This window comes from Episyrphus balteatus, chromosome 1 (genome assembly GCF_945859705.1).
Source record: "Episyrphus balteatus chromosome 1, idEpiBalt1.1, whole genome shotgun sequence".
NCBI classification, from domain to species: domain Eukaryota; kingdom Metazoa; phylum Arthropoda; class Insecta; order Diptera; family Syrphidae; genus Episyrphus; species Episyrphus balteatus.
The window spans coordinates 116,134,917-116,160,144 of NC_079134.1; the positions used below are offsets into that span (position 1 = coordinate 116,134,917).

Here is a 25,228-nt window from a genome sequence, read left to right on the forward strand (position 1 = left end):
TTTTGAATCAACATTTCTTACTATGTTCTTATATCTTTACAGAAAACAATTTTAAAGTATCGTTTGTACTTCAGTTTTTCTCATTAGACCGTAATTTTTAATGTAAGCTTGTATTATACCTCGACTTTTCTTGGAATAATGTATAAAATTTAAACTATGTTGTATACAATACTTATTATTTTAATTTCGCAATAGATTCAGACTTATTAAAATTACTTATTTAGTATTTTAATAACGATCATAGAGAAATGTCTTAGTTAAGTTACTTATACGATATAATTCAGTTTATGATTGGTTTTAAAATTTTTATGTTAAAAAAATATGACTGTTTATATGTAAAATTACCTTAGTATATGAATCCAATTTTATTTATTTCACATTTAACAAGACTGAATTAATCTATGTTTCCAGGTAAGAGAATCCGCATGCATTAAGTATTTAAGTATTAATTACACAGCACTTTTTTTGCACGATGACTTTAAATGAGTTGACTTTTAATCAGTTATAGTTGTTTCAGTTTGTAACCAATCGTTCATGGTACTTCGAATTTGATATACTTGTGCTAGATCACGCTTCTTCATCTCCAGCACATACAAAACAGGACAGTCAAAGGATGTACATGTTATAAAATTCGGACGACCACAGCACGATTGACATATCTTAAAAGAAAAAATTTGAAAAAAAAATTATTAATTAATTAATAATAATTTAAATTCAATTTAATCACTTACAAATTGTGTTAGGTAATATCCTCTTTGCAATTTCGATATTTTTTCTTCCAAAGAAACCACGGTGTTTGAGACATCCAGCGAACATAAAGAACAAATTCCCTGCTTTGTTTGCTGTCCACAGTCGACGATGCATTTTGTCGATGAAAAGTATTGGGATATCGTACTCTTTTTTATTGCATTTAACGACACAGTTTCGGTGGTTGAAGTGATTGCAGTGTTGAATAGAATTTTCCTTGGTAAACTAGCAAACCTTTTGATAAGAAGAAAATAATAGAATTGTTTGTTATTATTATAAAAAAAATAGACTGAAGAATCGAAGATAATTTCATATTAGAAACTAAATCTGTTTACATAAACAGGTACAAAACACAAACAAGTATACAATTATCATTTGGGTTGTCACATAGTAGAAGCATAATATTTATTTATTTTTTCAACTCACCATTCATTTACATCTGCTCCAATTAATAACAGACATCGATTTAGAGGAGGAATTATTGCTTTTGTTATGTAGTAAATTGCATTAATTTTGAGACCCTCATCTGCTAAAACCTCATCAGGACTACGCACTAGTTTAATCAGTGGTACACCCGGAGGTCCATTTGTAATAATAAACTGCACTCTTTCTCCAGAACGAGGCACTCTTCGGGGATCTAATTGCATCCATTTTCTAAAAAAAAAAAAAACAATGTTTTCCAAATTGAGTATGTATTTTTAATTTGGATTAATCCATGAATTTTTAAGCGTTTTTAATTTTTATTAGACTTTTTTTTTATTTAGATCGAGTATCAAATTTTAAAATTTTATTTAAGTAGCATTTATATTGCAATAAAAAATTGAAACGGAAAAAACTATTACAAATAAATAATTTAAAAATTAGAAAAAACACAACAGACTATACTTATTTTATCACAGTATTATAACTCGAGTTTATGTCATCTTTGTCCTCTTTCAAATTCATGACTGTTCTCAAATTTTGCTGAATTCGAAGATTTTCAAGAGTAGGTTTATCGTTTGTTTGTATGTTTCTGTTTGTCAAGTATTTCTACATTAAAAATTATCAAAATGTATGTAGAGCTTGGTACAAGAAACCACATGCTAATGGTATACCGTGTGTTGTTAGAGCCCAGCTGTTGATATTTTGTTCTTTACGTCTGCTACATACATACTACATATTCTAATCGCTAGTTTTCTTCTTTTTTGTTCCTACATATGTAATATGAGTCCACACTTCTCATTTCCTTTCTAATTGAGTTTTAATTGTGAATTTATTCTGTAGAACTTTTTCCCATGAAACCGAATGATATTTAGTTTTTGGACAAATAGTTCAAAAGATAAAAAATATAAATGCTTTTAGACTTATCATACTTTGAAGATAAACGAATGTGAAATTTATTTTTAAAATTTATATAGATTTTTTGTAAGCCTAATTTTGTCAAAAAATTGTATTTGAGATTAGAATATTATAGTGGGGCGTCTTAGTAACAAAATCGTGCACTTTGTGATAAAAGCATGAAATTTACATCATTGGTAGTACTCAATATAAGAGTTATTTTGAGATATTATGCCGCCTTGTATTCCATCCGGAAGGGTAGATACAAGAGTTTTTCTGTGTTGCACTCGCATTGCTGCATATCATAGTATGGGTAATTAAACATTATTAATAATATGATACATGATTTCGATGTAATTTTTAACGCCCGATCGATTAAAATTAATACCAAAATGTCTCGACCATCATGTACAAAGTTATTGGACTCTTTATGAATAGTCTTTTACTTAAAGAGCAAGAGTCACAATGTTATCAATTACATTTGAAAATAATTGGTAGGTTAGTGAAATTTTGTATGAACGTTTCATATACCATTGAGAAAAATAATAAAATATGCGCATCAAAATATTTCGGGTGAAAGGATGTTTTTTTTTAATAAGAAATAACACTTTTTCAATGGTAAAATTGCACCACATAAAAATTAATGAATTTTTTTTAATTGCATATAAATATTATATATACATGAGAATCAAAAAAAAAATTAATTATATTTACCATGGAATACTTAATTTTCATAAAAATTTAAGATTTAATAGAGTGAGGTGCATAAGTAAAAGTATGAAAAATAATTGTGCAGCTTGAGATAATGGGATCAAATTAATAGGATTGTTAGTACAATATATATATGTATAACCCTCATTTTAAGATATTGGGTTACTGAATATTTTACCTTGGAGGATGAATATGGACCTTCTAATAATCGCAAATTTCACAAGAATTCATTTAATTTGCTTTCTTTGCATTGTTATAAATACTCTTATGTGGATGGAATACAAGGCGGCCCAATATCTCAAAATAACTCTTATATTGAGTACTACCAATGATGTAAATTTCATGCTTTTATCACAAAGTGCACACCGGAAACTTTTTTTTAATGCTAAGCCGCCTCACTAATATATTCAGAGTACTTATTTAACTTGAAAGACGCTTTAAACTTAAGATTTTCAGCCGGAAGCTTTTGTATGTGTAGTCAACTAAACATAAAGGAGCTGCTGTTTATTTTCAAAATATGATAAGTTGGGTACTTTTATTTTGCTAACTGTAAAATCGGATGTACGTGGCGTGGTTATCTCTAGAGAACAAATTTAGTTGAAAAAAAAAAGAATTTTTTGAAAATAAATGATTCAAGTATGTGGTCAAATTAATTGTTAGATTGTTGTGTCTAATATGAGATTCTTTTTCCCAAACAATTTTTTTTATGCAACAACAGCAAACCGCATGCATGACATAGTGTTCGTTACATGAACAAAGATGAGAGTAGATTTTATTTTTACTTGCGAAAGTAAAAAGTCTATCTTTTGATGGAATTTTTTTTTTCGAAAATCAATATTAACAGTAGGTAGAACCACTTTTTACTAATCTGATTTTCTGCCAAACCGCTAATTGTATTTCAACGAAAAATTGTATACAAAAGAATTTATATAATTTTAATCAGCCCTGTCGGCAATCTCATGTGAGAAATTTCCCTGGGAATAGATTTTCTCTCCCGGGAATCTTTCTCCTTATCGGAATTTTGTTTTCGGGAAAGAAGCACAACCAACTTAACAAAACAAAAAAACCTTCGAACATATATCTTCGAAATTTTTGACAACTCCAATATTTCCAATATTTATGGTATTTGGTGTAAACAAAAAACAATTAAAATATTGAATTGTGCAAAATTTGTATTAGCTGATGTAAAAGACCGTACCGAAAGGCAAAATAACTTACAAAGGGACTATGCGGAGGCTTTTAAAAAGCAGATGCAATTCATTTAATTTGCCGAAACGTAAGTTGTGAGTTTATTTTCTTAATTGTTTTTTACTTGCTCAATAGGGCAAGTATTGGTTTCGTGTAAAAAAAAAAGTTCGAGGTTTTAATCAAAACTAACATTACGATGATGGAGAAGTCCGAAAAAGTGGTTTTCGTCATGACGTCCGTCGGTCTGTGCGTCGGTGCGTCGGTGCGTCGGTGCGTCGTCATAAAAAGCTGTACATGAAGCTGCAGCCTAAACGGGTTGAGGGATTTTCTTGAAATTTGGTACAGATGATTTTTTTGTAATTTCCAAGGTTGGTTATTTTTTGTTTTTTAATATCTCGCCTTAAACGTATACCTCCCATACAAAGTTTTGGAGTTATTGCAACTTTCTCGAAAACGGCTCTAACGATTTTGATTAAATTTAACATACGTAATGTTGTTTGCAGTTCTAACATAACTGCGTTTTTAGTTTTTCTCAAAAAATGCGGATAGTGAAAATATGACATTAACTCTTTTTTTAAATCGCGGATGTCGGCTCTTCCCGTACATCTTAATGGAGTTATTGCAATTTTCTCGCAAATGACTCTAACGATTTCGATTAAATTTTACACAAGTAATGTTATACGTAAATCTAACGTAACTGCATTTTTAGTTTTTCTCAAAAAATACGGATAATGGAAATATGACTTAACATTTTTTTTTAATCTTTGATGTCGGCTCTTCCCGTACACCGTTAATGAGTTATTACAATTTTCTAGACTAAATTTGACATACATAATGCTTTAAGTGATTTTAATATGTGTAGCTAATTGCGTTTTTTGTTTTTGTCAAAAAAACACGAGTAACAAAAATATGGCGTAAGAAAAACTAAAAAAAATAATTTCGTATTTTTGCATTTCTTATGAAATTCCTTAAAAAAATCAAATTTTAACTAATTCAAAATATTTTTTTTTTAAATCTTTGACATAAAAGCTACTTTTATCATAAGAGCAAGTACGTGCGGCCCCAGTCGTGCATTTTATTTTTTTTAGATTTAAAAAATATTATAGTTGAAAGAAATTGATGTTTTTTTTTATATTCCTCCTAGCACTTCTTGCAATATCCAGTGGCAATAAATTTCCATTTCGTCGTCCTAGATTTGGTTTACCCTACCAATAATTATTATGTATGTAGGTATGCAAAAGCATATACGATTTGTTTTTTGTTGATTGCACTTGCCCATAAGAAATAAATAATAGGAAGTTTTTCTGTTAAAAAAATATTGCCGATACCGATTTTTCGAATAAGAGAAATTTTTCCAAGGAAACTTTATTGCCGATACGGCTGAATATACACTGCGGTTCACATGAATAAAGGCACACATTTTACAAAAGATAAAAGCGATTGGTGCTGTGGTTTGGCAACTTAGCAGATTTTCAATTTTGGACTTTCAAAGAGTAACTTATAACAAACAATATTGTAAAAACAAAAAACTGAACACAGAAACCGTTTGGCTACTAGTTGCGTTTTTTCGCATGTCCTGACAAATAACTGTGTTTTGTTTGCGTCACTAGAATAAAAGCAGGCTTTTAAATCTTGTAAAAATGATGAAAAAGCGTCAACAAAATTAGTTTTAGTATAGAAAAGTGAAACATTGTAATAATTTGTGTATTTTAATAAAATCTGGGCTAAGAGCTACCATTAGGTGCCACAGAAAATGCAAAAATAGCAGCTTACATTAAAAATGCACTTCTACTTTGCACAGTCACGAATAGTGTTGGTAAACACGCTAAATTTATATGAGAACATTTCGAAAATAACGTAAACTAGTGATTTAATGTATAATTAAAACATGGGACACTCAAACAAAGAGCCACCCAAGAGAAAAATAATTCAAAAACAAGCTACTCGCTTCATTAAATTTGGCGCCAAAATCAAACGGAAAGTTGTGTTAGTTTGATGTTAGTTGGTGTAACCGAAAATTGATAAAAATCGCTTTTGTTTTTTTTTTTTTTTGTTGAGGAAAAAAAAAATAAAACCAAAAACTAGGTAAAGAAAGCCAAACCGTAGCTGCGCAACACGACGACTGCTGGTGTAGGTTGCGAGCTTGGAATACAAGAATATTCCAGACAGCCAAAATTAAAGATGTATAGAATATCGGATAGCAAAACAAATTTTATTGTTGCAAAATGCGATAATGATACCGACAGAAACCGATGAAACCGTTAAAAGAACATTAGTCATCACAAGAGGATGTCCAATAAAATTAATATGGACAGCAACAAGGAGAAATGGAACTCTCAAGAGAAGCCTGGTATATCTTCAAATATGGGAATGCATATCCATTAATGACGTTAAAAATATAAAGAAATTAAAATTAAATATTGATAAAAATGCTAGAAATTCAAAAATAAATATTGATGAAAATTTGTGCACGTGCGATGCCGCGATAAATCGGCGAATCCAGATTCGAACCTGATGAAGCTTGCATCAGATATAAATAAAAATAATATGTATACGTATACGGGATCTAACGATAATTCAGCGACACTAGAGTCGACACTGAAGAAATTAGCATCCAGAAGAATAAAGAAAAAATTAACCAGCTTTCCTTTATGAACAATGATGAAATATTTAAGCATTTTGAAAAAGATAAATTCAAAGAAACATATGCAAAGATAAAAATAAATGGCCAGAATCCTAAGCTAAAAATAATAATGTATAACGCCCCAAAACAAATACTTGATGATTTAACCAAATACAAACTAACTAATCGACGAATTTCATAACTCTGCACACGGTACACCGCCATTACGAACATCAAATGAAAACAGATATATTCTTACCATGCAATGTGAGCTGAGTTAATTTGTTGTCGCATACCCTATGGCATCAAAAGACGCAATAACAACAGCAAAACTTTAGTGGAAAAATGTATTCTTAGATATGGACACTTAAAGATTCTAAAATCAGATAAAGGTACAGAATTAAATAACGAAGTTATGAGCAACATATGTTCGCTATTAAAGATAACACAAAGATTCTCTTCTCCATATCACCACCAAACTATAAGTGCCCTTGAAAGAAATCATCGGACACTTAATGAATTCTTACTATCAAATGTCTAGACAATGAATGGGTTCCATATTTTACGTTCGCATACAATACAACACCACATATAGACACTGGTTATTCACCGTATGAGCTCATTTATGGGAAACTGCCCTGCTTACCGACTGATACATTGATTAATAAAACAAAAATTTATGACTACGATAATTATGCTCACGAATAGAAAATAAGGTTACAATATGCACTCAGTAAAGCAAAAGAAATGACTATAAAAATTAAGGAAAAAAGAATGGAGACAGAAAATAAAAAATATACCAATAAATTAGATTTAGATATAGGCGATTTAGTACTATTGAAATTAGAAAATAGAAAGAAAAATCAGGCACCTTATATTGGTCCATACAAAATATTAGACGCTTGACGACGAATTCGGAGCAACCCAGAATGCCCTAGAGCTCACATCGAACAAACCTGGAGTTTGTTTAGCTTGTTTAAGTACATATACCAATAGGTAATAGAATGGCTAATATGAAACTTTTCAATGATAAAATGACCAGGATTAATTGACGAAAAAAAAAATGAACAATTGTGTAGTAGGTATTAAGGTGGTCCACGCTTGTATGGGAAAAATACAATTTTCAAAAAGTGGTCGAGTCACCCCCTAATTTGGTTCCACATCTTATTAGTATCATTTTGCTGAATAAGTATCAGTTTCCTATCTTTTATAGAACGGGGCGCTTATTGATATTGAAAAAATGCTCGTTGAGGTAATACACAGATTTCCACTTTTTGCTTATTAATTATTATTAGTTATTGCTCAAATTTTTTCGAAAAAAAAATATTCCCAAGATTACGTACAAAACATAACTATTGAACTGTTATCAGCACCCTCTTGCACTTAGGATAGCGACTTGAAATTTACAACCTTTATGTTATAGATAATATCGAAAAAAAATGTTTTTTGGACCACACTATTTACTATTGTGGATTAATAAGATAATCTGATCTGATCTGATTTAATAAATTATTTTCTCTGATATTTTTTTTTCCATTTAATTTATGTTTTCAAAGGAACAAAACACTTACCTTGCCAACTCAAGCGCAGGGACACAAGCTGTTGGTTTGTAACCCTTTAAACCACGGAATTCTTTTGCAAATAAAAGATCTTGAATGTTAGCCTTTCCTGACAATAACTTTGTAAACTGACGGCATATGTATTTTTTTACTTCGCTTACATCAGCAGTATCAAAAAGTATTTTAAGTGTCTTTTCAAGCATTTTAACAGCAGCTGGGCAACCATCTCTTCGCACAGTTTCAATGCCTTTTGCTTCAAAAATTGGTTCTTTTTGATCAGGCGATTCAAACATATAACCCACATAACGTTTTTTTGTCTGAAAAAATTAAAATTCAAAAAAATATTGTTGATGATTCTGAGATATAGAATAGATTATGTATGTATATAAACCATGTTAAGCTAAAAATGTTCTTGTTTTTTTTTGATAATGTAATTTTTGATTTTTTTCTATCCTACTTTTAAACTATTTGCGACATCTTTTCATGAGCATACAAATAAATCAAAAAGTATTTTGTATGTTATTATATGTATTTATCTATTAGTTTAGATCTCTTTTTTTTTTGTGGTTAAAAGAATCTTAACCCTCCGTTGTAACTCATGGGTAAATTTGGACCCATGATCTTTATTGAAAATTCGATTTTACACAAAATGTTAAAATGTATTCTTTGTCAAAAAAAGTAACATCTAAAATACATGTAATTTCTTTCTAGGCGATCGGCCATCAAATACCAAAATGGTGAATGATCAAAAGTTCTTGGTCAACCACTTGACTATGATAACGCCAACAGAGAGTTGAAATATGTATTGTATGTATGTACCTTCTTTTTGTGGATGACTATATAAAGCAATATTGTGTATTCATGTGTTTTACCTGTTATAAAAAAAACATATTGCTTGCTTAAAGATTTTGTGAACTTTTGAAAACAATTTGTAAACTTGTTAAAAAGGTCGGTTACATTTAAACTTGGTATCTAGTGATTTTTAATACCCTTCAGGCAACTTCTTAGATTTTGTTGTCTAAGCAAAAATAAAAAAAAATTGCAAACGTCACAAACCGATGTATGAAAAATAGGTTTTTCTTTTGTTTTAAGTATTTTTAATTTTTTTTAGAATAAATCCAAAGGCGTACTTTATTTGGTAATTAGTTTAAAAGTTTGTTATAAATCCTCACATTTTATATTATTTAAACAAATTCTAAAAGTTTAAATTTGTTCTCTTTATAAAATATACACTTATAAAGAAATTAATAGACACTAACTTACCTGCAAAATACAAGGTTGATAAACTTTTTCCAGTTTCAGCTTAACAGGTTGTGGATTATCTTTTGTAACGGATTCAGCTATTTCAGATCCTATTCTAAAAGCTTCTGTTTTGCTTCTACCGGGAACAAGAACAAACATAGAATCCGTATCACCATAAACTACTTTAACATTCCATTCTTCATTAGTTTCTACTAATTTGATTGCACGTTCGAGTGTTTCACGTCCCTTTGCCACTACACTATCGCCAACTTCAACACATGGCATTCGGCCACTGAAATTTGCAGCTGTATAACCGTACGTTACGTTCGCAATCAATTTTAAGCCCAATTGTCGGGAATGAAGAATCCTCTGAAGAGCTGAATTGGTTTTGTGCAATTTCATCGATTGCTTCACCATTTGACGAGTATCTAAAATTTCTTTCAACATTCTAGGAAGAACGCCTTCTCGAATATTTTTTTTAATAAATGCAATGCCGCAAGGTGAAATTGTAATCATATCATTTTTTAAAAGCTTCTTAATCAGAGTTGGTGATACACGAAGCTGAGAGGCACCAAATTCGAACGGTGTTGATCTTTTTTATGAAAAATACTGTTAAAGAATAGACACAATATACATTAATTTATGTTTTACTTACTGCCCTAAATGCTCAACTCTTCCCAAACATGTAGAGAAGCAGTAGTTATACGCCATAATCATACTTGGATAGAGACTTTGAAAGTCCAATACAATAATTGGATCAGGATAAAATCTGGACTGAGGTTCTAATATAAGCGGTAAGTATTCTGGGGCACGCATATGTGCACGCTGCTGGACGCTAGGTGAAAGTGGAACTAAATTTTTTGGTTTTGCAATTCTGGAAACAAATTTTTTTATTTAATTAAATATGGTTGCAACTCTTTCTTTATGAGTACTCTCAGAAGAAAATAAATTATTGAACACATAGTTAATCGCTTACCGCAACATCATACTCTCCACACGAAACTGCGATCCGCGAGAAAGGACTTCATAAAACTGAATACCAATAAGTTTAGCCATTTCACTGGTTCTTCCTATTAAATCTAATTGATCTAGTAATTCCAATGTTCCATGGACTCGATCAAGAAAATATTCAAAAACAATCCATCTGGTTTGTGGCGAACGAAACCACTTTGAAAGATCTGCGTATGTATGTATTGGACACCGTCTATGCAAAATGTGATACATTACATTTTCAAATGTATAAGACGTAAGCGCAATTTCCGATCGCATTAATCTCCAAACATCAAGTAAAATTCTTCCGCAGAGTTTTGACTAGGTTATTTTAAATTTAATAATAACAATTTGAATTTCATATATTTTTTTCAAAAAGTACCTCGACATCCAAATCTGTTAGTTGATCTCGTTCTTCCTCATTAAAGCCGCGCACATTTTGTGTTGGAACTCTAGAAAGCAACGGTGCAATATTAAAATCAAGGTGCTTCGCTCTTTCCATCACATAACCCCATGAAGACATTTCAATTTCATAGCCCACAAAAATATCAGGATCCCAAAAGGCACACAAATTTAAAAGCTGAGCAAAGCCATCCAATTCGTTGGTAGCAATTTTAATTTCAATACGTGGATCGATTCCGTTCAATTTGGTATTAATACAACCATTTCCATCTGATATTATAATAAGGCCACTTGTTTTTGACAGGTTTTCAGAATTTTCAGATGAAGGAATACTGTTTTCTATGGCATAGAAAATACAAGAAATTGCATCAAATTGTGGATTTGGAAGCAAATTTTCTCGTGTTGAAACAAAAATTTCTAGAGAAAGCGTCGTAAGGTAATTGTGCTAAATCGGAAAGAATTATTAAAAATATTTTGTATATTAACTATTATTCACCTTACTTCAATATCCGACTTTGCTTGGTGTAGATTTTCTAAATTTACTTTGAATCCAAAGGTGTTGTTAAGAGATGCGTGGCTGATACCAAAGCTCGAGTCAAATGAACCCTGCGAGTTGTGTAAGTTATTGACAAAAGTTACTTTTCCTAACTCTGCCATTACCTATTTTAAAGAAATTATATGAATATATAATAACAAATTAGCAATAAATATTAAATAAAACAGGAAGAATACAATAATAGTAAGTAGCACAAAGCACCTGCCCGGAATACATTGTAATTTGTGTGTGTTTTTTTTATTTTGACCCGAATTTAACTTTTTTTACAGGTTTATTTTTAAATAATAGTTTAATTAAAAAAAAATCAAATGTAATAAAATTAAAGAGTTATAAGAAAGTCATTGGGGTAAAAGCCTTAAGATAAGTATAAAATTTAAATATAATAGCAATTTTTATAACTATTTTCTTTGAGCCCTGAGGAAGATTGCAACCACAATCGAAACGTTGACAAAAAAGACAAATTAAAATCAAAATAAGACCTATAGCCAACGAAGAAGATAACATTTATTTAATAATGAAAGGTCACGGAATAAGAAAAAAATTGAAGGAAGTTTTCAACAAGAAAAATTGTAAGATTGTGACAATAGACTAATTTTGTATATCATATTTATTTTAAACAATTTAAGATATTCAATAAAAACGCCTTGAAGAGTTTGAGTGGAAAAATAAAATTTGTTTTTATCAAATTGACCAAAAAATAAAGTGGTTATATTGCTACCAATTATAAAATAATTAAGAATATTTGACTTAATAATGCAATGCAATGAGAACGAGAACTGGCAGTAGATTTTTTGCGTGAGAGGTAACCGATTATATTAATATTGAAGTTAGTCCAAAACATTTTGATGACAAAAACAATCGTCTTCCAGCATTTATCGGCGTATTTATACTCGTTTTTAGGGATTAGGATAATCTGAGTTCATCGTTTAAGCTGTTGTTTAGAAAAACTGGAATTTATACTACTTCTTTTAAATTGCTTAAAAGTCAGACTAAATTAAATTGGAGTTTAAAAACAACTAAGTATAAACCCCATTGTGTTCAGAAAAATCATATCAATTTATTATACTCACTGTTGCACTTGAACACATTCCAGATTGCAAGTCCTCTTGAGTTGTCTTCAACACACTTTTGTTATTGAATTTAACGGTCTCTTTATTGATCATCATTTTATCTTCATAATTTGGTTTAAACACACTGCATACTTCTAAATCCTTTGAAAGACACTGGTTTTGGGAGATTGTGTTCCCTTTGCTAACGCTTTTTACATCCGTGGAATTTGTCAAGGGATTAATGTGGTCTGTTGAACTATGATCACTTTTAACAGGAGTAAATGGTGTCAAGGAAATACTTTGCATAGAACAATCGGCATCTTCTAAATCGCCGGCAGTATCTATATCCATCAACACCTTACGACGAAGTGATTCAGTCGGAACGCTTTCTTTTATCTTAGTTTTATCTTCTTCAAGATTCTTTCTTTTTAAAAGCTCTTTTGCTTTTAGCCAAATTTTAGCATCTTCCTTGTTTGGAGGAAATTTACTTGGAGTTGCAATAATAATTGTATCATCAGATAAATATTTTTTAATACAAGCATCATTTCGAAATTTAATAGTCATGTCTTGAGCCATTTTCTTTCTATTATCGGAGAAACTTTCAAGGGTAGGTATTTTGCTTTTAAATTCTTCTACATCATTAAGTGTTACACCAGGAATCCAGAGGAGTGTGTGTCCCACTTCCTTTCTGCTTGTCACATCAGCATAATTACTATAGAAAGGTTGTTGGTTAACCATATCGGGAATACCGTGTATTCTATAATTATTTTTAACTTCACAATATGTTTCTGTTTGCATTTTCGGTTTGATTATGATATCAGAATTATGAAAATTTTGAACATTAAGAAAATCACTGTTTAGTGTGTTGTTCATGATAAATGATCTTTCGCAAAAACTATCAATTATGTGATCGTTTTCTGCATCTTTCAATAACTCTCCAAGAGGGTCTTTTGAAGATCGCGAAGAACCCGATACTTTATTTTCAATATTACATACTTGTAAATTAGGTTGTTTATGAGATTTATCTATTTGTGATCTTAGTACTTCATTGATTTTAAGTTTTTTTATGTTTATTCGAAGTTTTTTCGCTATAAATCGTGAAGAACTTCTATCATAGCTATCATGAAGAACACTACGCAAATCTTTTTCACCGATTGAAACATTTTCAAGAGATTGTTGATCAATTTTGTTGCCTTCAAATAATTTCTTTGATTTAAGAGGTAGTTTTCTTCTTTTTCTTGAAAAAGATGTTTGTTTAGAACATTTATCTGTATTAATATTACCCTCTCTTACATTATGAACTTCTTTCTCACAGAGTGATTGATTTTGCTCCGGCAAAGATATTTCCAAGTCTCCAGCATTCTCTTTCATTTTACTTTGAATATACAAACTTGGTTGTTGCACCGTAACAGAAGATTTAGAAGATATATGTGAAACATTTTGATTCCTGACTTTTGAAGGTGAGCATTTTGTACGATTAACTTCTAAGCCAGTTTTCCTTAACTTTCTGGTTGAATTTAAATTAGAACCATCCGGAGATATTTGGCTAGATATTGAAGAGATTTCATCCGAAGAGAGTTTTAGACTTTGTGATTGATTTTTTTCAATGGAATTGCTAGAAAACATTTTATCTTCTTTCGATTCATGTTGTTTCTTCTGGGTAATTTCGTTCAATTTTTGTACCATCGAAAACCGTTTGATATGAACTTTTGGACTTATACTAGTCACACTTGAACAAGATTTGTCATGTTCATTTTTTTTACGAAGGCTTCTTTTTCGTTTGGTAGTAGATTTATTTCCGTCAGGTTCACAATCAACTTTTGGTGTATTATATGTTTTAAGTCTAACTTCACTTTTTCTTATGCGTGGTCGTAGTTGGCAAGTTATATGTGTTTTATCCAAGTCAATGGTCTTCCTTCGGTTTGGACTTCTGGTGAAGAACAATATTATTCATATTTTCTCAAAATTTGTAGTAAGCAAAACATAAGGAAACTAATTTGCAAACGTTTATATAAAAAAAATATCCACTTAAAATACTATAAAAAAATTGTTTAATTTTATTTTAAAAAGTGAAATATATTTTTACGAAAAAAAGGTCATACAAAATTTTGTACATTTAAGCGATGGTACTCGGTACTAATTAAAAGTTAGTACCAGAGCATTTCTTCGCATTTATACTACTCAACTACTACTTTATGAAAAAATATTGCATTTAATTTACTAGGTACGATTTTTTTTTATAAAACGCACTCATAAATTTTTTTCATACTTATCAGTTTCTACTGCAAATAAATCGTTGTTGACAGCCCTCGGAGAATCCACTTCCATTTGTTTGGACGCGTTTGTGAGATTTTCTAAAAATTAAAGCGAAGTTAGAAATTTTAAAATAATTAATTTGTAAAATAAATTACTTTTAACAGATCTTGAATTTATAATTAGTGGCAAAGGCTCATATTTTTTAGCTGTGCTCTTGGGAGTTCTTGGCGATTCGGGTTTGAACATTCTTTTTGGCGTAACATGTATTGGAGTATTTGGCAGCTTGCTTTTAAATTTCTTTTTCGGCGTATTTAATATATCATCAGCTCCATCAAATTGTACGACATCTGGTAATCTGATAAAAAAATTATTTAGATATAAATATATATATTTTGTAATTTCTGCCAAAAAAAGCTTACGAAGGCTGACTTAATTTTATCAACAACTCATCCATATCATCCATGACCATTGTGAAATCATTTTGACATTCATTATCAGATTCATCTTCACTCGAATTATTATGTGACAATTTTTGCCGCAAAACATGTTGTGAGTTATTGACTTAAAAGTTATGAATCATTTCGAGCTATTCTTAAGTAATTCAAAAAATTCTCAATGAATCTTACAATTAATATTTTGTGAAAGAGGAGCCAGCGTGCTGTCTAAATCGATATTATTTTCATCTTGTTCCTCTTCTAGCTGTTGCATTACGTCTAAAAGCTCCATGTCCTCTTCGCGTACTTAAAATAAATCTATTTTATTTTTCATATACTTTTACATTACACACACAAACACATACAAGTTTTGTTTACCGGATCGGGCTGCGTGATACAGCGAATCAAATCTTCATCAACAATAGTATCATCCATGAAACTATTATCAGGTTCTGGGATTGAATCCGATTTAGAAAATCTAATTGATGACTCAAAAATAGATCCACTTGAGAAGTGGTTTGGTATAAAAGATGCATTTGTCAATAAATCATCTTGAGAGCACTCCTCTGGGTATACAGCATTAGCTAGTAATTTCTTCAGATTAAAAGTTTGTTTCTGAAAACACATGAAAAGATTATAATTAAGTTTTGTAAAACTGATCATTCTTTTTTTATAATTGACGAGTGTTTAATAATGAAAAACGCAGAGCGATCTTAAAAATAAAGAACAGTTTTATATTTATATAAGATAACAATTCTATATTCTGGCCAGCAAAATGTTTGCAACGGGTTTTTTATTCTTGAATAATCTAAGAGGGCAAAATAACATCAGTGACGAGCTATATTGGCTTACATCAAATCGATTTGGTTAGAAAACGGACAAATTTTCAAATTTGTATCGCATTTGGTTTGGTTACGAGATTTTTTTTTCATGCTTATTAGTCATTAAAATTAAACACTGAATATCGGGGAGTGATAAGATTTTTGGTTTTGGATGGGTTAGCCACAAATGAAATTCATTATTAAAACCGACAATGTCTCTTATACACTATTGTTTTTCCAAGGCAATGGTGCCTGTAAGCAATTGACATTTTTTTCAAAATATTCTATGGGGATTTGTCCTAGTCTAGTCAAGACCTTAATCGCAACTAGAAAATAAATTGTATCCATAAATTTTACCCCGTGGCGCAATGGACTATGGCACTAAAGGTCTGGAGCCTTTCTCCCGAACCATTTCCCCGGGAGTTTTTATTCATAATAGGGCTGATTATTAATATCCATAAATGTTGTCTCCCCGATTCACTTGCTATCAACTCTGTAAGCTCAATAATTAATTAAGCGTTTTCAACCAAACTTGGTATAATTTTACCTAAGAAATTATGAATGTCTAAATAACATTACTATTCAAACCCTTTCATTTGGCAAAGTTTTTGATAGTTCGCTCTATTTTTTAATGTCAGTAAAGCAAAATAGCGTAAGAGCCCACATACAATTTTTAAATTTATGTATATGACATATACGTCCTTTTATTGAATTCAAAAGTCTGGGCCCTATTTCATAAAGACTATTATTTATGAATTTACTTGTAGCTTGTAAATTATCAGCAAATTTCTGTTTCATAAAGAATTTGAATAGACTAATAACTACAAGTATCGTAGAGTTGTAGCTACAAGTAATTTTACAAGTGCGGTGAATATTTGTTTTTCGTAAAAGTATTTGTAAAATTTTTATTAGTGTTAGACTTGTAACAAGAGATTTTTTTATAAGAGTAGAAAGACTATTAAAAAAAGTATGGTGTCTTATGTTGGGTCCTTTGGGCTTTAAATGTATTTCATGAATAACGTTTTGTAACTAAAATAAAACTTAAATGATCAAGCATTATAATCAAGAGTTCACAGCAATTTTTGGGTGTCATTGATAGAAAGAAATGTACTAGTTTTGTTGTTCCTTAATGGAGCGCTAATGGCATTTATTTGGTAGTTAAGTAGTTAAAGTGCAATAACAATTCAGTCCTTTTTTTTGTGATACCAAAAAGTAGTTGGCTCTAAAATCCATCTTTCTTTCCTATTGATAAAAAGTCTTGACTTTGAAATCTTTATGTGCTTATCTTCCTTCAATATTCACTCAAAATAGAAACTTTACATCGTAGGTACTTTCGGTTTAAAGAATTAATATTGAAACGACTTCAACTTAACTTTTTAATACAGTAAGAAGGATTCCTCTCAGTGCCAGTTTCGTCTCAGTTTTTATTGAATCTCAATAAATTAAAAATACTGCATTGTTATTGCACTTATGCTTTCACTTAAGAGACTGCAACGCTTGGAGATCTCATACATACAATTCAAAGATAAAAAAAAGCAGGAATTTTACAAACATTGTAGTGGCATGTTAATTTATTTAAATTTTATTTAATTTCTAAAACCCGTTCTTTTTATTTTTCTTATTATCTCCCATTAAACGCATACATCCCATTACAACATTGAAGTAATAAGCATTTTATTTTGAAAGCAATTGGCTAAACAAAACTTCTTTTCCTTGTTTCAAAACTGTTAAAAGCAATTTTTCTGTAAAGTAAGAAGATATACGACAACTATCATAGAAGAAAACGGATTATTTGCAGTGGCGTAGATAGGGGGGGGATCAGGGGGATATATCCCCCCCCCCATTGGAATCGATAATTGTGCAGTATAAACAGTCATGAATAAATAAGTTGAAGAAGCGCACTTTGAAAAAAACGCTATGGATTTCGAGTTCTTGATTAGCTTAAAGGTTATAAAATATGGTTTACCAACTTTCGTTGCCATTAAGTCGGTGTTTCAAAGAGTGAATTTAGACTTGGTCCAAGCAATGGAGCTCGCTAAAGATTTAAGGGATCAACTAAATATTAAACGGGCAGAAGACGACTCATTTTCGAAAGTTTTTTGTATAAGGGAAATATTAGCTGAAATCCTTGACATAGGCTTTAAACATAAGAGAATAGTGAAGCGACAAAAGAATCGTTCGAACCCTTCCGTTCAAAGTACAGTAACGAATATTTTCGTGTCACTGTTTTCAATCTTTTTCTCGATTTCTATGTAATGGGCCTTGGAGAAAAATGTACAAACCATGAAAACACACTAGAAGGGTTTCCGGTTCTTTCTAAGGATTCTTCGTCTGAAATAGACAAAGCAGCTAAAAAATTTAATGAAACTGTTGAGTTTTACCAAAAACTAGACCACATAAAATAGAACAAAAACAATAAGATTTCCTTATAGTTTTCATCCAAGAAGGAAATATTATTTAAACAATCGGGATTTCCTTATTGTTTTACCGACTTCCAAAAAGGAGGAGTTATTCAATTCGTCTGTACTTTTTTTTTGTGTTTGTCACCTCATAACTTTGGACCGAGTGAACCAATTTTGATAATTCTTTTTGTAGGTATTGAAAAGCTGTGCTTGTTCAGTACTATTAGAAAAACCATAAAACCCAGTTTTGATCCATGGAAGTCGGTTTTGTTTTTTTAATAAAAAAAATACGATCATGTACGGGATCACCTATTCCAACTTACTATAGAAATATTGGTCACAATTTTTGTTCTAGTGCCAAGTTGGAAAAAATATGAAATTTTTACAAAGAATTTTGAAAGATTTTGTACATGAAAATAATAAGAAATCTCTATGGAAAAACCTTATTAATTGTTGATATTAATAAGGTTTCTTCATAAAACAGTTCAATAAGGAAATTTGTTGGTATTTAGGTGGTCCTGGTCATATTATTCTCTGTGTGAAGAATTAAAAACTCAGAAAAGATATTTGATCAGAAGGAAAAATACTTCCTCTATCAACTCATTGCAAGCGCTCGAAAGCTGCACCGAAAAAAGTTGTCCTGGTATTTATTTTTTATTAAAGATATTAGCTACACTGCTGGTTTCTACGTCAACTACCGAAAGAACTTTCTCCAATTTAAAGAGAACAAAAACAATACAAAGAAGCATTATTAAAACTTAAAAAAAAATTTGCGAACTAGATCTATCCCCCCCCTTAGCAAAAAGCTATCTACGCCACTGATTATTTGTATTAACTTTCTACAGAAAAATTACATTAAAAACATTTCAGCTTAAATTTAGTTGTTTTTCCTTGAACATTAAATATATTAATGTAGATAAATGTATACAATTCAATATTAAAGTTCAAGTGACCTTAACTCCAAAGCGTTTCGCCCAGGTACGACAGGTCTAACTGATGAGCCCACTGTCGTACTTGAACTCTAAAATTGAAATATGTATATTCAATCGCTCCACTTAGAATAAAAATAATTTTTATTATTTTTGTTATTTTTCTTCGTTATGATAAATGTGTACTTCATTTAGGTGTTTAAGCGTTTTTAATGTTATTTCAGTAAAACTATTGTTTCACAAAAATATTTTTATTTGAAGATTTGTTTTGTTTAGTGCATAATATTTAGCAGTTAAAAAAGAATTTCATAGCAGTTTGCCGTTCAAAGATGAACCAAATAAAACTGATTCACCTTTAAAAATCAATTTCCAATTTTGTGTATCTATTTTTCACAAGAAACATCTTTTCTATAGCCTAATATTAAAATTAAAGACCATAATCTTGAAAAACCAATCTTGAAAAATCAAGCTAATAGCTTTTAAAGCCAATAATGTTTATTATTTTCGCAAATATTCATCATAATACTTCGCTGCTGCTATAGAAAGTTCCAATGTTTGTTTGTTTTCGTTGATCCTAGCTACAATAAACCAAATAATTTGAATTTGCCGGACTACAAATAAATGAAAATTTGTATGAAACATAAAACTACAACTCTATACTTTATTTGTGCTTGTAAATACAAATCTACCAGTGGCGTATTGAGGGGGGGGGGGGCTCAGGGGGCTCAAGCCCCCCCCCCCCCAAGCCTTCAAGATCATGTTCTTACTTAGCTGATTTCATCATAATGTACATGATTAACTGAAACTTGTTCGTAAATCTTAGAGATTCAGAGGCAGCACAGATGCTCGAGCCCCCTCCAAATTCTGAAACGGCTGTTTGGGTTTGTTTGAGTAAGAGCCTTAGCTGACGATGAGGGTTGGGATAATTTTTTTTTTTCGGATTTTAGTGCAATTCCGAATTCTTAAGATAATTTTTTTAGTATACCTATTGACATCACCGGTAAATTTTTGCAAAACTTCTTATGCAATCTCAAAACGCCGTATTTGATCTTAGGTATATTTACTTTTTTTTAATAATATTTTTCTCAAAGATATTGGAAATAGAAATGTTTGATATCTCAAAATCTAAGTGGCCAACAGGTTTCTTTAAGAAAATTGAGAAAATTGCAGTTTGCGCTTCCGATTTGGATTAAAAAGCAACATATTACGAAAAAACATATATATTTCGGATTAAACTTCAAAAAGAATTTCATTCAAAATTAGTTTTTGAGACTTTCATGTTCTGTATTTCACTTTTTGCGTATTCACTTGCCGAAAGTGGAATAGGTGTTCTCCATTTTTTCACTCATTTAGATTTTCGTGAATTTGGGGCCTTTTTCAATGAATGTGCAATTGCAGTAATTTCAATTTAAAAACAAAAGAAAAATGCAAGATCCTTCAGTTTTTATAGTTAGAAGCAATTTCGAAGTTTTCGAAACCGATCGAAATGAAGAATATTGATATTTCAACTCACGTGAAATTGAAAAGTGGTTTGAATTCACTTTCGTTCGAATTGCGGAACATGGGCGTATATATCGAAAATATTGATGAGTATAGCCCAGTACGCAGATCGCGCTAAACTAAATTTTATCTCGACAATTTTTATCTCTACACGCGTTCGCTAAAAGCCAAGATAAATTTAAATTTAAAAATAACGGCTGAATCACAGTTTCATTTACTTATACCAGCTTACATTCAATAAGTCTGTTCACTGACGCTGTGCTGGACTGTTCTAGGCAGAAAAGTACAGCTTTTTGCTGTTCATTGAGATTTTTCTGTGCTGAACTGTTCTAGTTTCCTGTTCATTGACAAAACTAGAACATTTTAGAACAGGATTTTCTGTTCTTGGTTTTGAGTAAGATCAGGTTAGAACAGACTCGTGAGAAATGTCAAAAGCAAAGCTGTCATTTTTTTCTTTTTGTTTTGATTTAATTGTGCGAATATTTCTCGAATGCTCTTGGTTTTTCTAACTAAAAACAATTTTTAATTATATTTTTCGCAGTAAAAACTCAAAAAATAAATAAAACTAACGAGAACCGATAAGCAAAAAATTCATATAATTTACAATTTGTTTTTTTTTTTTTTATTTTGACAACTGACGTTTAAATGACTGTTCTAACTTGATCTGACGTTTCTCACGAAACTGTGCTGTCCTGTCCTGTTCTGATCTAGAAAAATCCTCGCTGAACAGACTTAATATTACATTACATATTTTTTTTACCTGCAGAATACCTTTTTTACGCTCTCATTTTGTTTTATTCCTCTTCTTTTATATATTCCAAGTTTTTTTTTGCCTCTTATTCCTTGCAGCAACAACAACAACCACAAAAATGTCTAAATTTATCTGTGAAAAAATGCACTGAGCATTATTTCGCGAGCTAAATTGAGTGGAGACTTTTTGCAAAAGTAGTAGATGAGAATTCGAATTTAGCGCGTGAACTGCGTACTACCTGGCTAAAAATCCTCGTTAAAATTTATCTTTGGAGGAAATTTGTATGAAAGATAAATTTTAGCGCGATCTGCGTACTAGGCTTATAGCCCAAAAACTCTTGACGTGATAGGAATAAATCTGTAAACAGTTTTGTATTCAGCACGCGACAAAGTTCGAACGAAATAAAGAGTTTTTTTTTTTAAGGATAGCTCAACTCTTTGCTGTTTGTGTAAAATGTTAAGGACACAAGAACTTTAAAAAAAGACTAGGTACTCTGAATGTGAAAGGAGGAGACAGTTGTAAGAATCTGTCGAGAGCAGTATAATGCTACTATACCACTTTCAGTACCGCAGCACAGCGTTTAACTCTCGATCAAAGATTAATAAAAAGAAATGAAATTTTTTTCGCACATTTACCCTCTAAAAAATGTTTGAAAAATTTTCCAGCCCCCTCCAAAATTTTTTCTGGATACGCCACTGAAATCTACACGTACAACACTTAGGGCCATTTGCTGAATCAAAACTTAGATAATTTATGTTGGACATAAACTCTTATTCCCTACTTTTTCCGCTGCGGAAACTGTCACATAAGGATTTATGTAGAACTTAAATGCTTAAGTTTAGATTCAGCAAACGGGTCTTATAGTTTTATGAAATAGGGCCCTTGCCCTTATGAATGAATTTTTCGTATCTGGCTAAGGATCTGCATCAAATTAGACCATAACATTTTTACCAATGCATCATACAAAATCAAAATTACCTTTTCCGGAACAATAGATTTATTAGATTCAGGTGTATCGCTAATGGTTTCATTCAATGACATTTCTAGCTGCTCTAACTTTGTCACTAATCCAATTCGGTAAAACTCTTCACTCGATGTCGGTTTAACATTCGGACGTTGCTCTTCCAAGGGTGTTTCTAAGGGGGGAACCTATAGAAACAAATATATTTTCAATAATTTAAAAACCAAATATATATTTTATTTACCTTCTCAGTGTCTTTTGAAAGATTGTCCCGACGAATTTTTTCATCCTGCCAAATAGCTTCAATACCAGGATTCGCATGTGTACTTGTATTTGTGTGAAGCTGAAAGCGATTCAAAATAAAACCAGAAATAATGTCCAATTCCAGTTTTGATGTTGACTGTTTTACAGCAAGACTACAATCCAATATTTGCTCTTTAGCAATGGAGTATGGAATAGCTACAAAATAGGAATTTATTCTCATTCACATTTTATCTTAAACAGAATTGCTGTTACCATCGTCTTCCTTATTGCGCCGAAACTTTAATACTTCTTTTGGGACATGAAGAAAACTCATTCCATATAAATTATAGTCAATAAAGAACTGTAAAATGTAAGGAACATGCGACTCGTGAGCATGGAATGTTTTACCCATAATTGCTCCATTTTGTAACAAGTTTGCTGCTCGTCTTACGAACCGCGGATTAAACATGTATATTTTAATAAATTGATGTTCATTTGCATGATACCCATAAAACGGACTAAAGTGAAATACAATTTATACAATAAAAAAAAAAAAAAGAAATAAATAAATAATTTTGAACTTACATTCCCTTGACCAATTGAATTTTAAAAACATGATGACTTTCTGCACTGCTCTGGCCAAGGGAAATGTTTATCGCCTTATCAAGACTTGAAGCTATCAAATAACTTGCTTTATCCAATGTTTCAAAGTTTTTCTTATCGAATGGAATGTACAAGTACGGAAATACACCATGAACGTGCATGCATGATTTGACTCCTTCGGAAGTTGAACCAAATATTCGAATAACGGGAACCTTTAGCAAAAAAAATGTTGAACATTTTGAACAAAATAAATAGAATAGTGTTATAGCATATTTTTGTTCACTACCTTTTTTATTTCTTTAGCTCGAAACTCGGAAAAACAAGGATCTAGTCCGGGTTTAGGTTTTTCCATATAGAAATCGGCTGTTACAATGCGTAATGAAAATATATCAGCTGAAGGCATTTCGCTAGTGTTTGGTTTTTTGTTCAATGTTTGTGTTGTGTATAAATTTTAATAAAAGTTTTAACAAATTAAATTTCAAAAGAATGTGAAACGGTCATATGTCACAGAAATTCTTAAAATTATTCAGATTTTCCCGCAAACATCAGCAAAAACACACGAGACAGCAAGTTTGTTTACATCATCCAACTTGGTATGAACTATGAACTTCTTGCTTGAAGGGTTGTCAAGAATCTGATATGTTGCTTTTCACGCCACCTAGCACTTCGCGCGGAACCATCAAGGTGGGATAAATTTTATTTTTCGATTTTGATTACACAAAGTCTGCTTCTACACGAAGACGCAAGGCGCAGAAATTATCTTCGAATTTCCTTTTGATTTTCCCTTCGGTGCATCACGCCATTCTACACGTAGTATTTTTTATCAGACGCAAATTTGACAGCTATTTTTTTTTTTTGTTTTATTTTGTTCTCGTTTTCTATTTTTATTCCAAAATAAGGAAAAAAATATACAAAAAACAACTCCAGCGGGCTCTATAAGCAACGAAAATATTTGAGTGTATTAAAAAAAGATACAATACACGAAAATAATACTCAAACGACGAAGCGAACTCTGCGAACGACGAAATCAAATAAAGCAAAACAGCAAAAAAAAGAACAAGATCAAAGAGAAACGTCAAAGTGAGTCTCAAAATTTTTGACCGGCGACTCAGAGGGTAGAAAATCTTCCTTCCCTTTTTTTCGAACTTTCTTTCTCCCTAACTATTCATTGAATCTTGAACTTTGTGTCTTCGTGTAGAAGCAGACAAAGACCCAAAATTCAAGACGCACATAAGAACAAGGGAGAAAGAAAGTTCGAAAAATAGAGAAGGAAGATTTTCTGCCCTGTGAGTCTGTCTGCTTTTACACGAAGACGCAAGGCGCAGAAATTATCTTCGAATTTCCTTTTGATTTTCGTTTCGGTGCGTCGCGCGCTTCAAACTTAAGGCCCCAGCCCATAGAATCCGGTGCGTCCGTTCCGTCAATCCATCCGTTGAAGTTGAAGTTTGGGACAGAAAGGGGTGACCCATAGAATACGTCGTACGACGGATTGCTTTTTGACAGCTCACTTCAAACTCCGAGGTGTGTTCGATATTTTATCGCTGAATGTGCACTAAGGAAGTTCTGATGCAAGAAATTTTTGACTATTATTGTTGTTCTTTTTTTTAATAAAATAAAATGCGCGACTAGATTTCATGTAGGTACTTGCTCTTCAGTTAAAAACAATTTTTAATAACAGATTATCATTTGTAGATATGACTTTGGCATAGTAAAATTGAGCTCTACAACGGAATTTTAGTATTTAATCGATATAATTTATTAGATATATCATTAAATGTAACTTTTATTACAATTAATTCACTAATGAATACTGAAAGTTCACAACTCATAAAATCGGAGAAGAAAAGAGCGCAGTTCATTTAGTTCTGAAATTCCCCGGTGTGCACTCTAAAACAGAAAATTAAACAGATCTATTGTTGACAAAAGGCCCCAGCCCATAGAATC

At 31.2% G+C, this 25,228-nt stretch overlaps 1 protein-coding gene across 1 annotated transcript; it reads right to left on the reverse strand.

The window, feature by feature from the left end:
- Positions 1-352: 352 nt before the first annotated feature.
- Positions 353-23,825, reverse strand: LOC129905486 (DNA polymerase zeta catalytic subunit). Its single transcript, XM_055980951.1, has 20 exons — positions 23,571-23,825; positions 23,267-23,496; positions 22,955-23,199; positions 22,683-22,897; positions 22,456-22,626; positions 15,440-15,689; positions 15,267-15,380; positions 15,060-15,201; positions 14,796-14,995; positions 14,654-14,738; positions 12,406-14,314; positions 11,281-11,439; positions 10,760-11,224; positions 10,364-10,698; positions 10,043-10,261; positions 9,409-9,979; positions 8,158-8,462; positions 1,174-1,401; positions 732-981; positions 353-659 (listed from the first exon to the last, which is right to left on the reverse strand). Exons 1-20 carry the CDS (start codon positions 23,685-23,687, stop codon positions 495-497), a joined length of 6,375 nt encoding a protein of 2,124 aa, XP_055836926.1. The 5' UTR covers positions 23,688-23,825; the 3' UTR covers positions 353-494.
- Between the last annotated feature and the right edge of the window lie 1,403 nt (positions 23,826-25,228).

Excerpts from the sequence above, each read along its gene's own strand:
- LOC129905486 (XM_055980951.1), bottom strand. The coding sequence starts at position 23,687 with ATGCCTTCAGCTGATATATTTTCATTACGCATTGTAACAGCCGATTTC. Across the intron at positions 14,996-15,059 it reads ATAAAATTAAGTCAGCCTTC|ATTACCAGATGTCGTACAAT; the intron begins GTAAGCTTTTTT and ends TTTTTTTATCAG. Across the intron at positions 660-731 it reads GATATTACCTAACACAATTT|ATATGTCAATCGTGCTGTGG; the intron begins GTAAGTGATTAA and ends TTTTCTTTTAAG.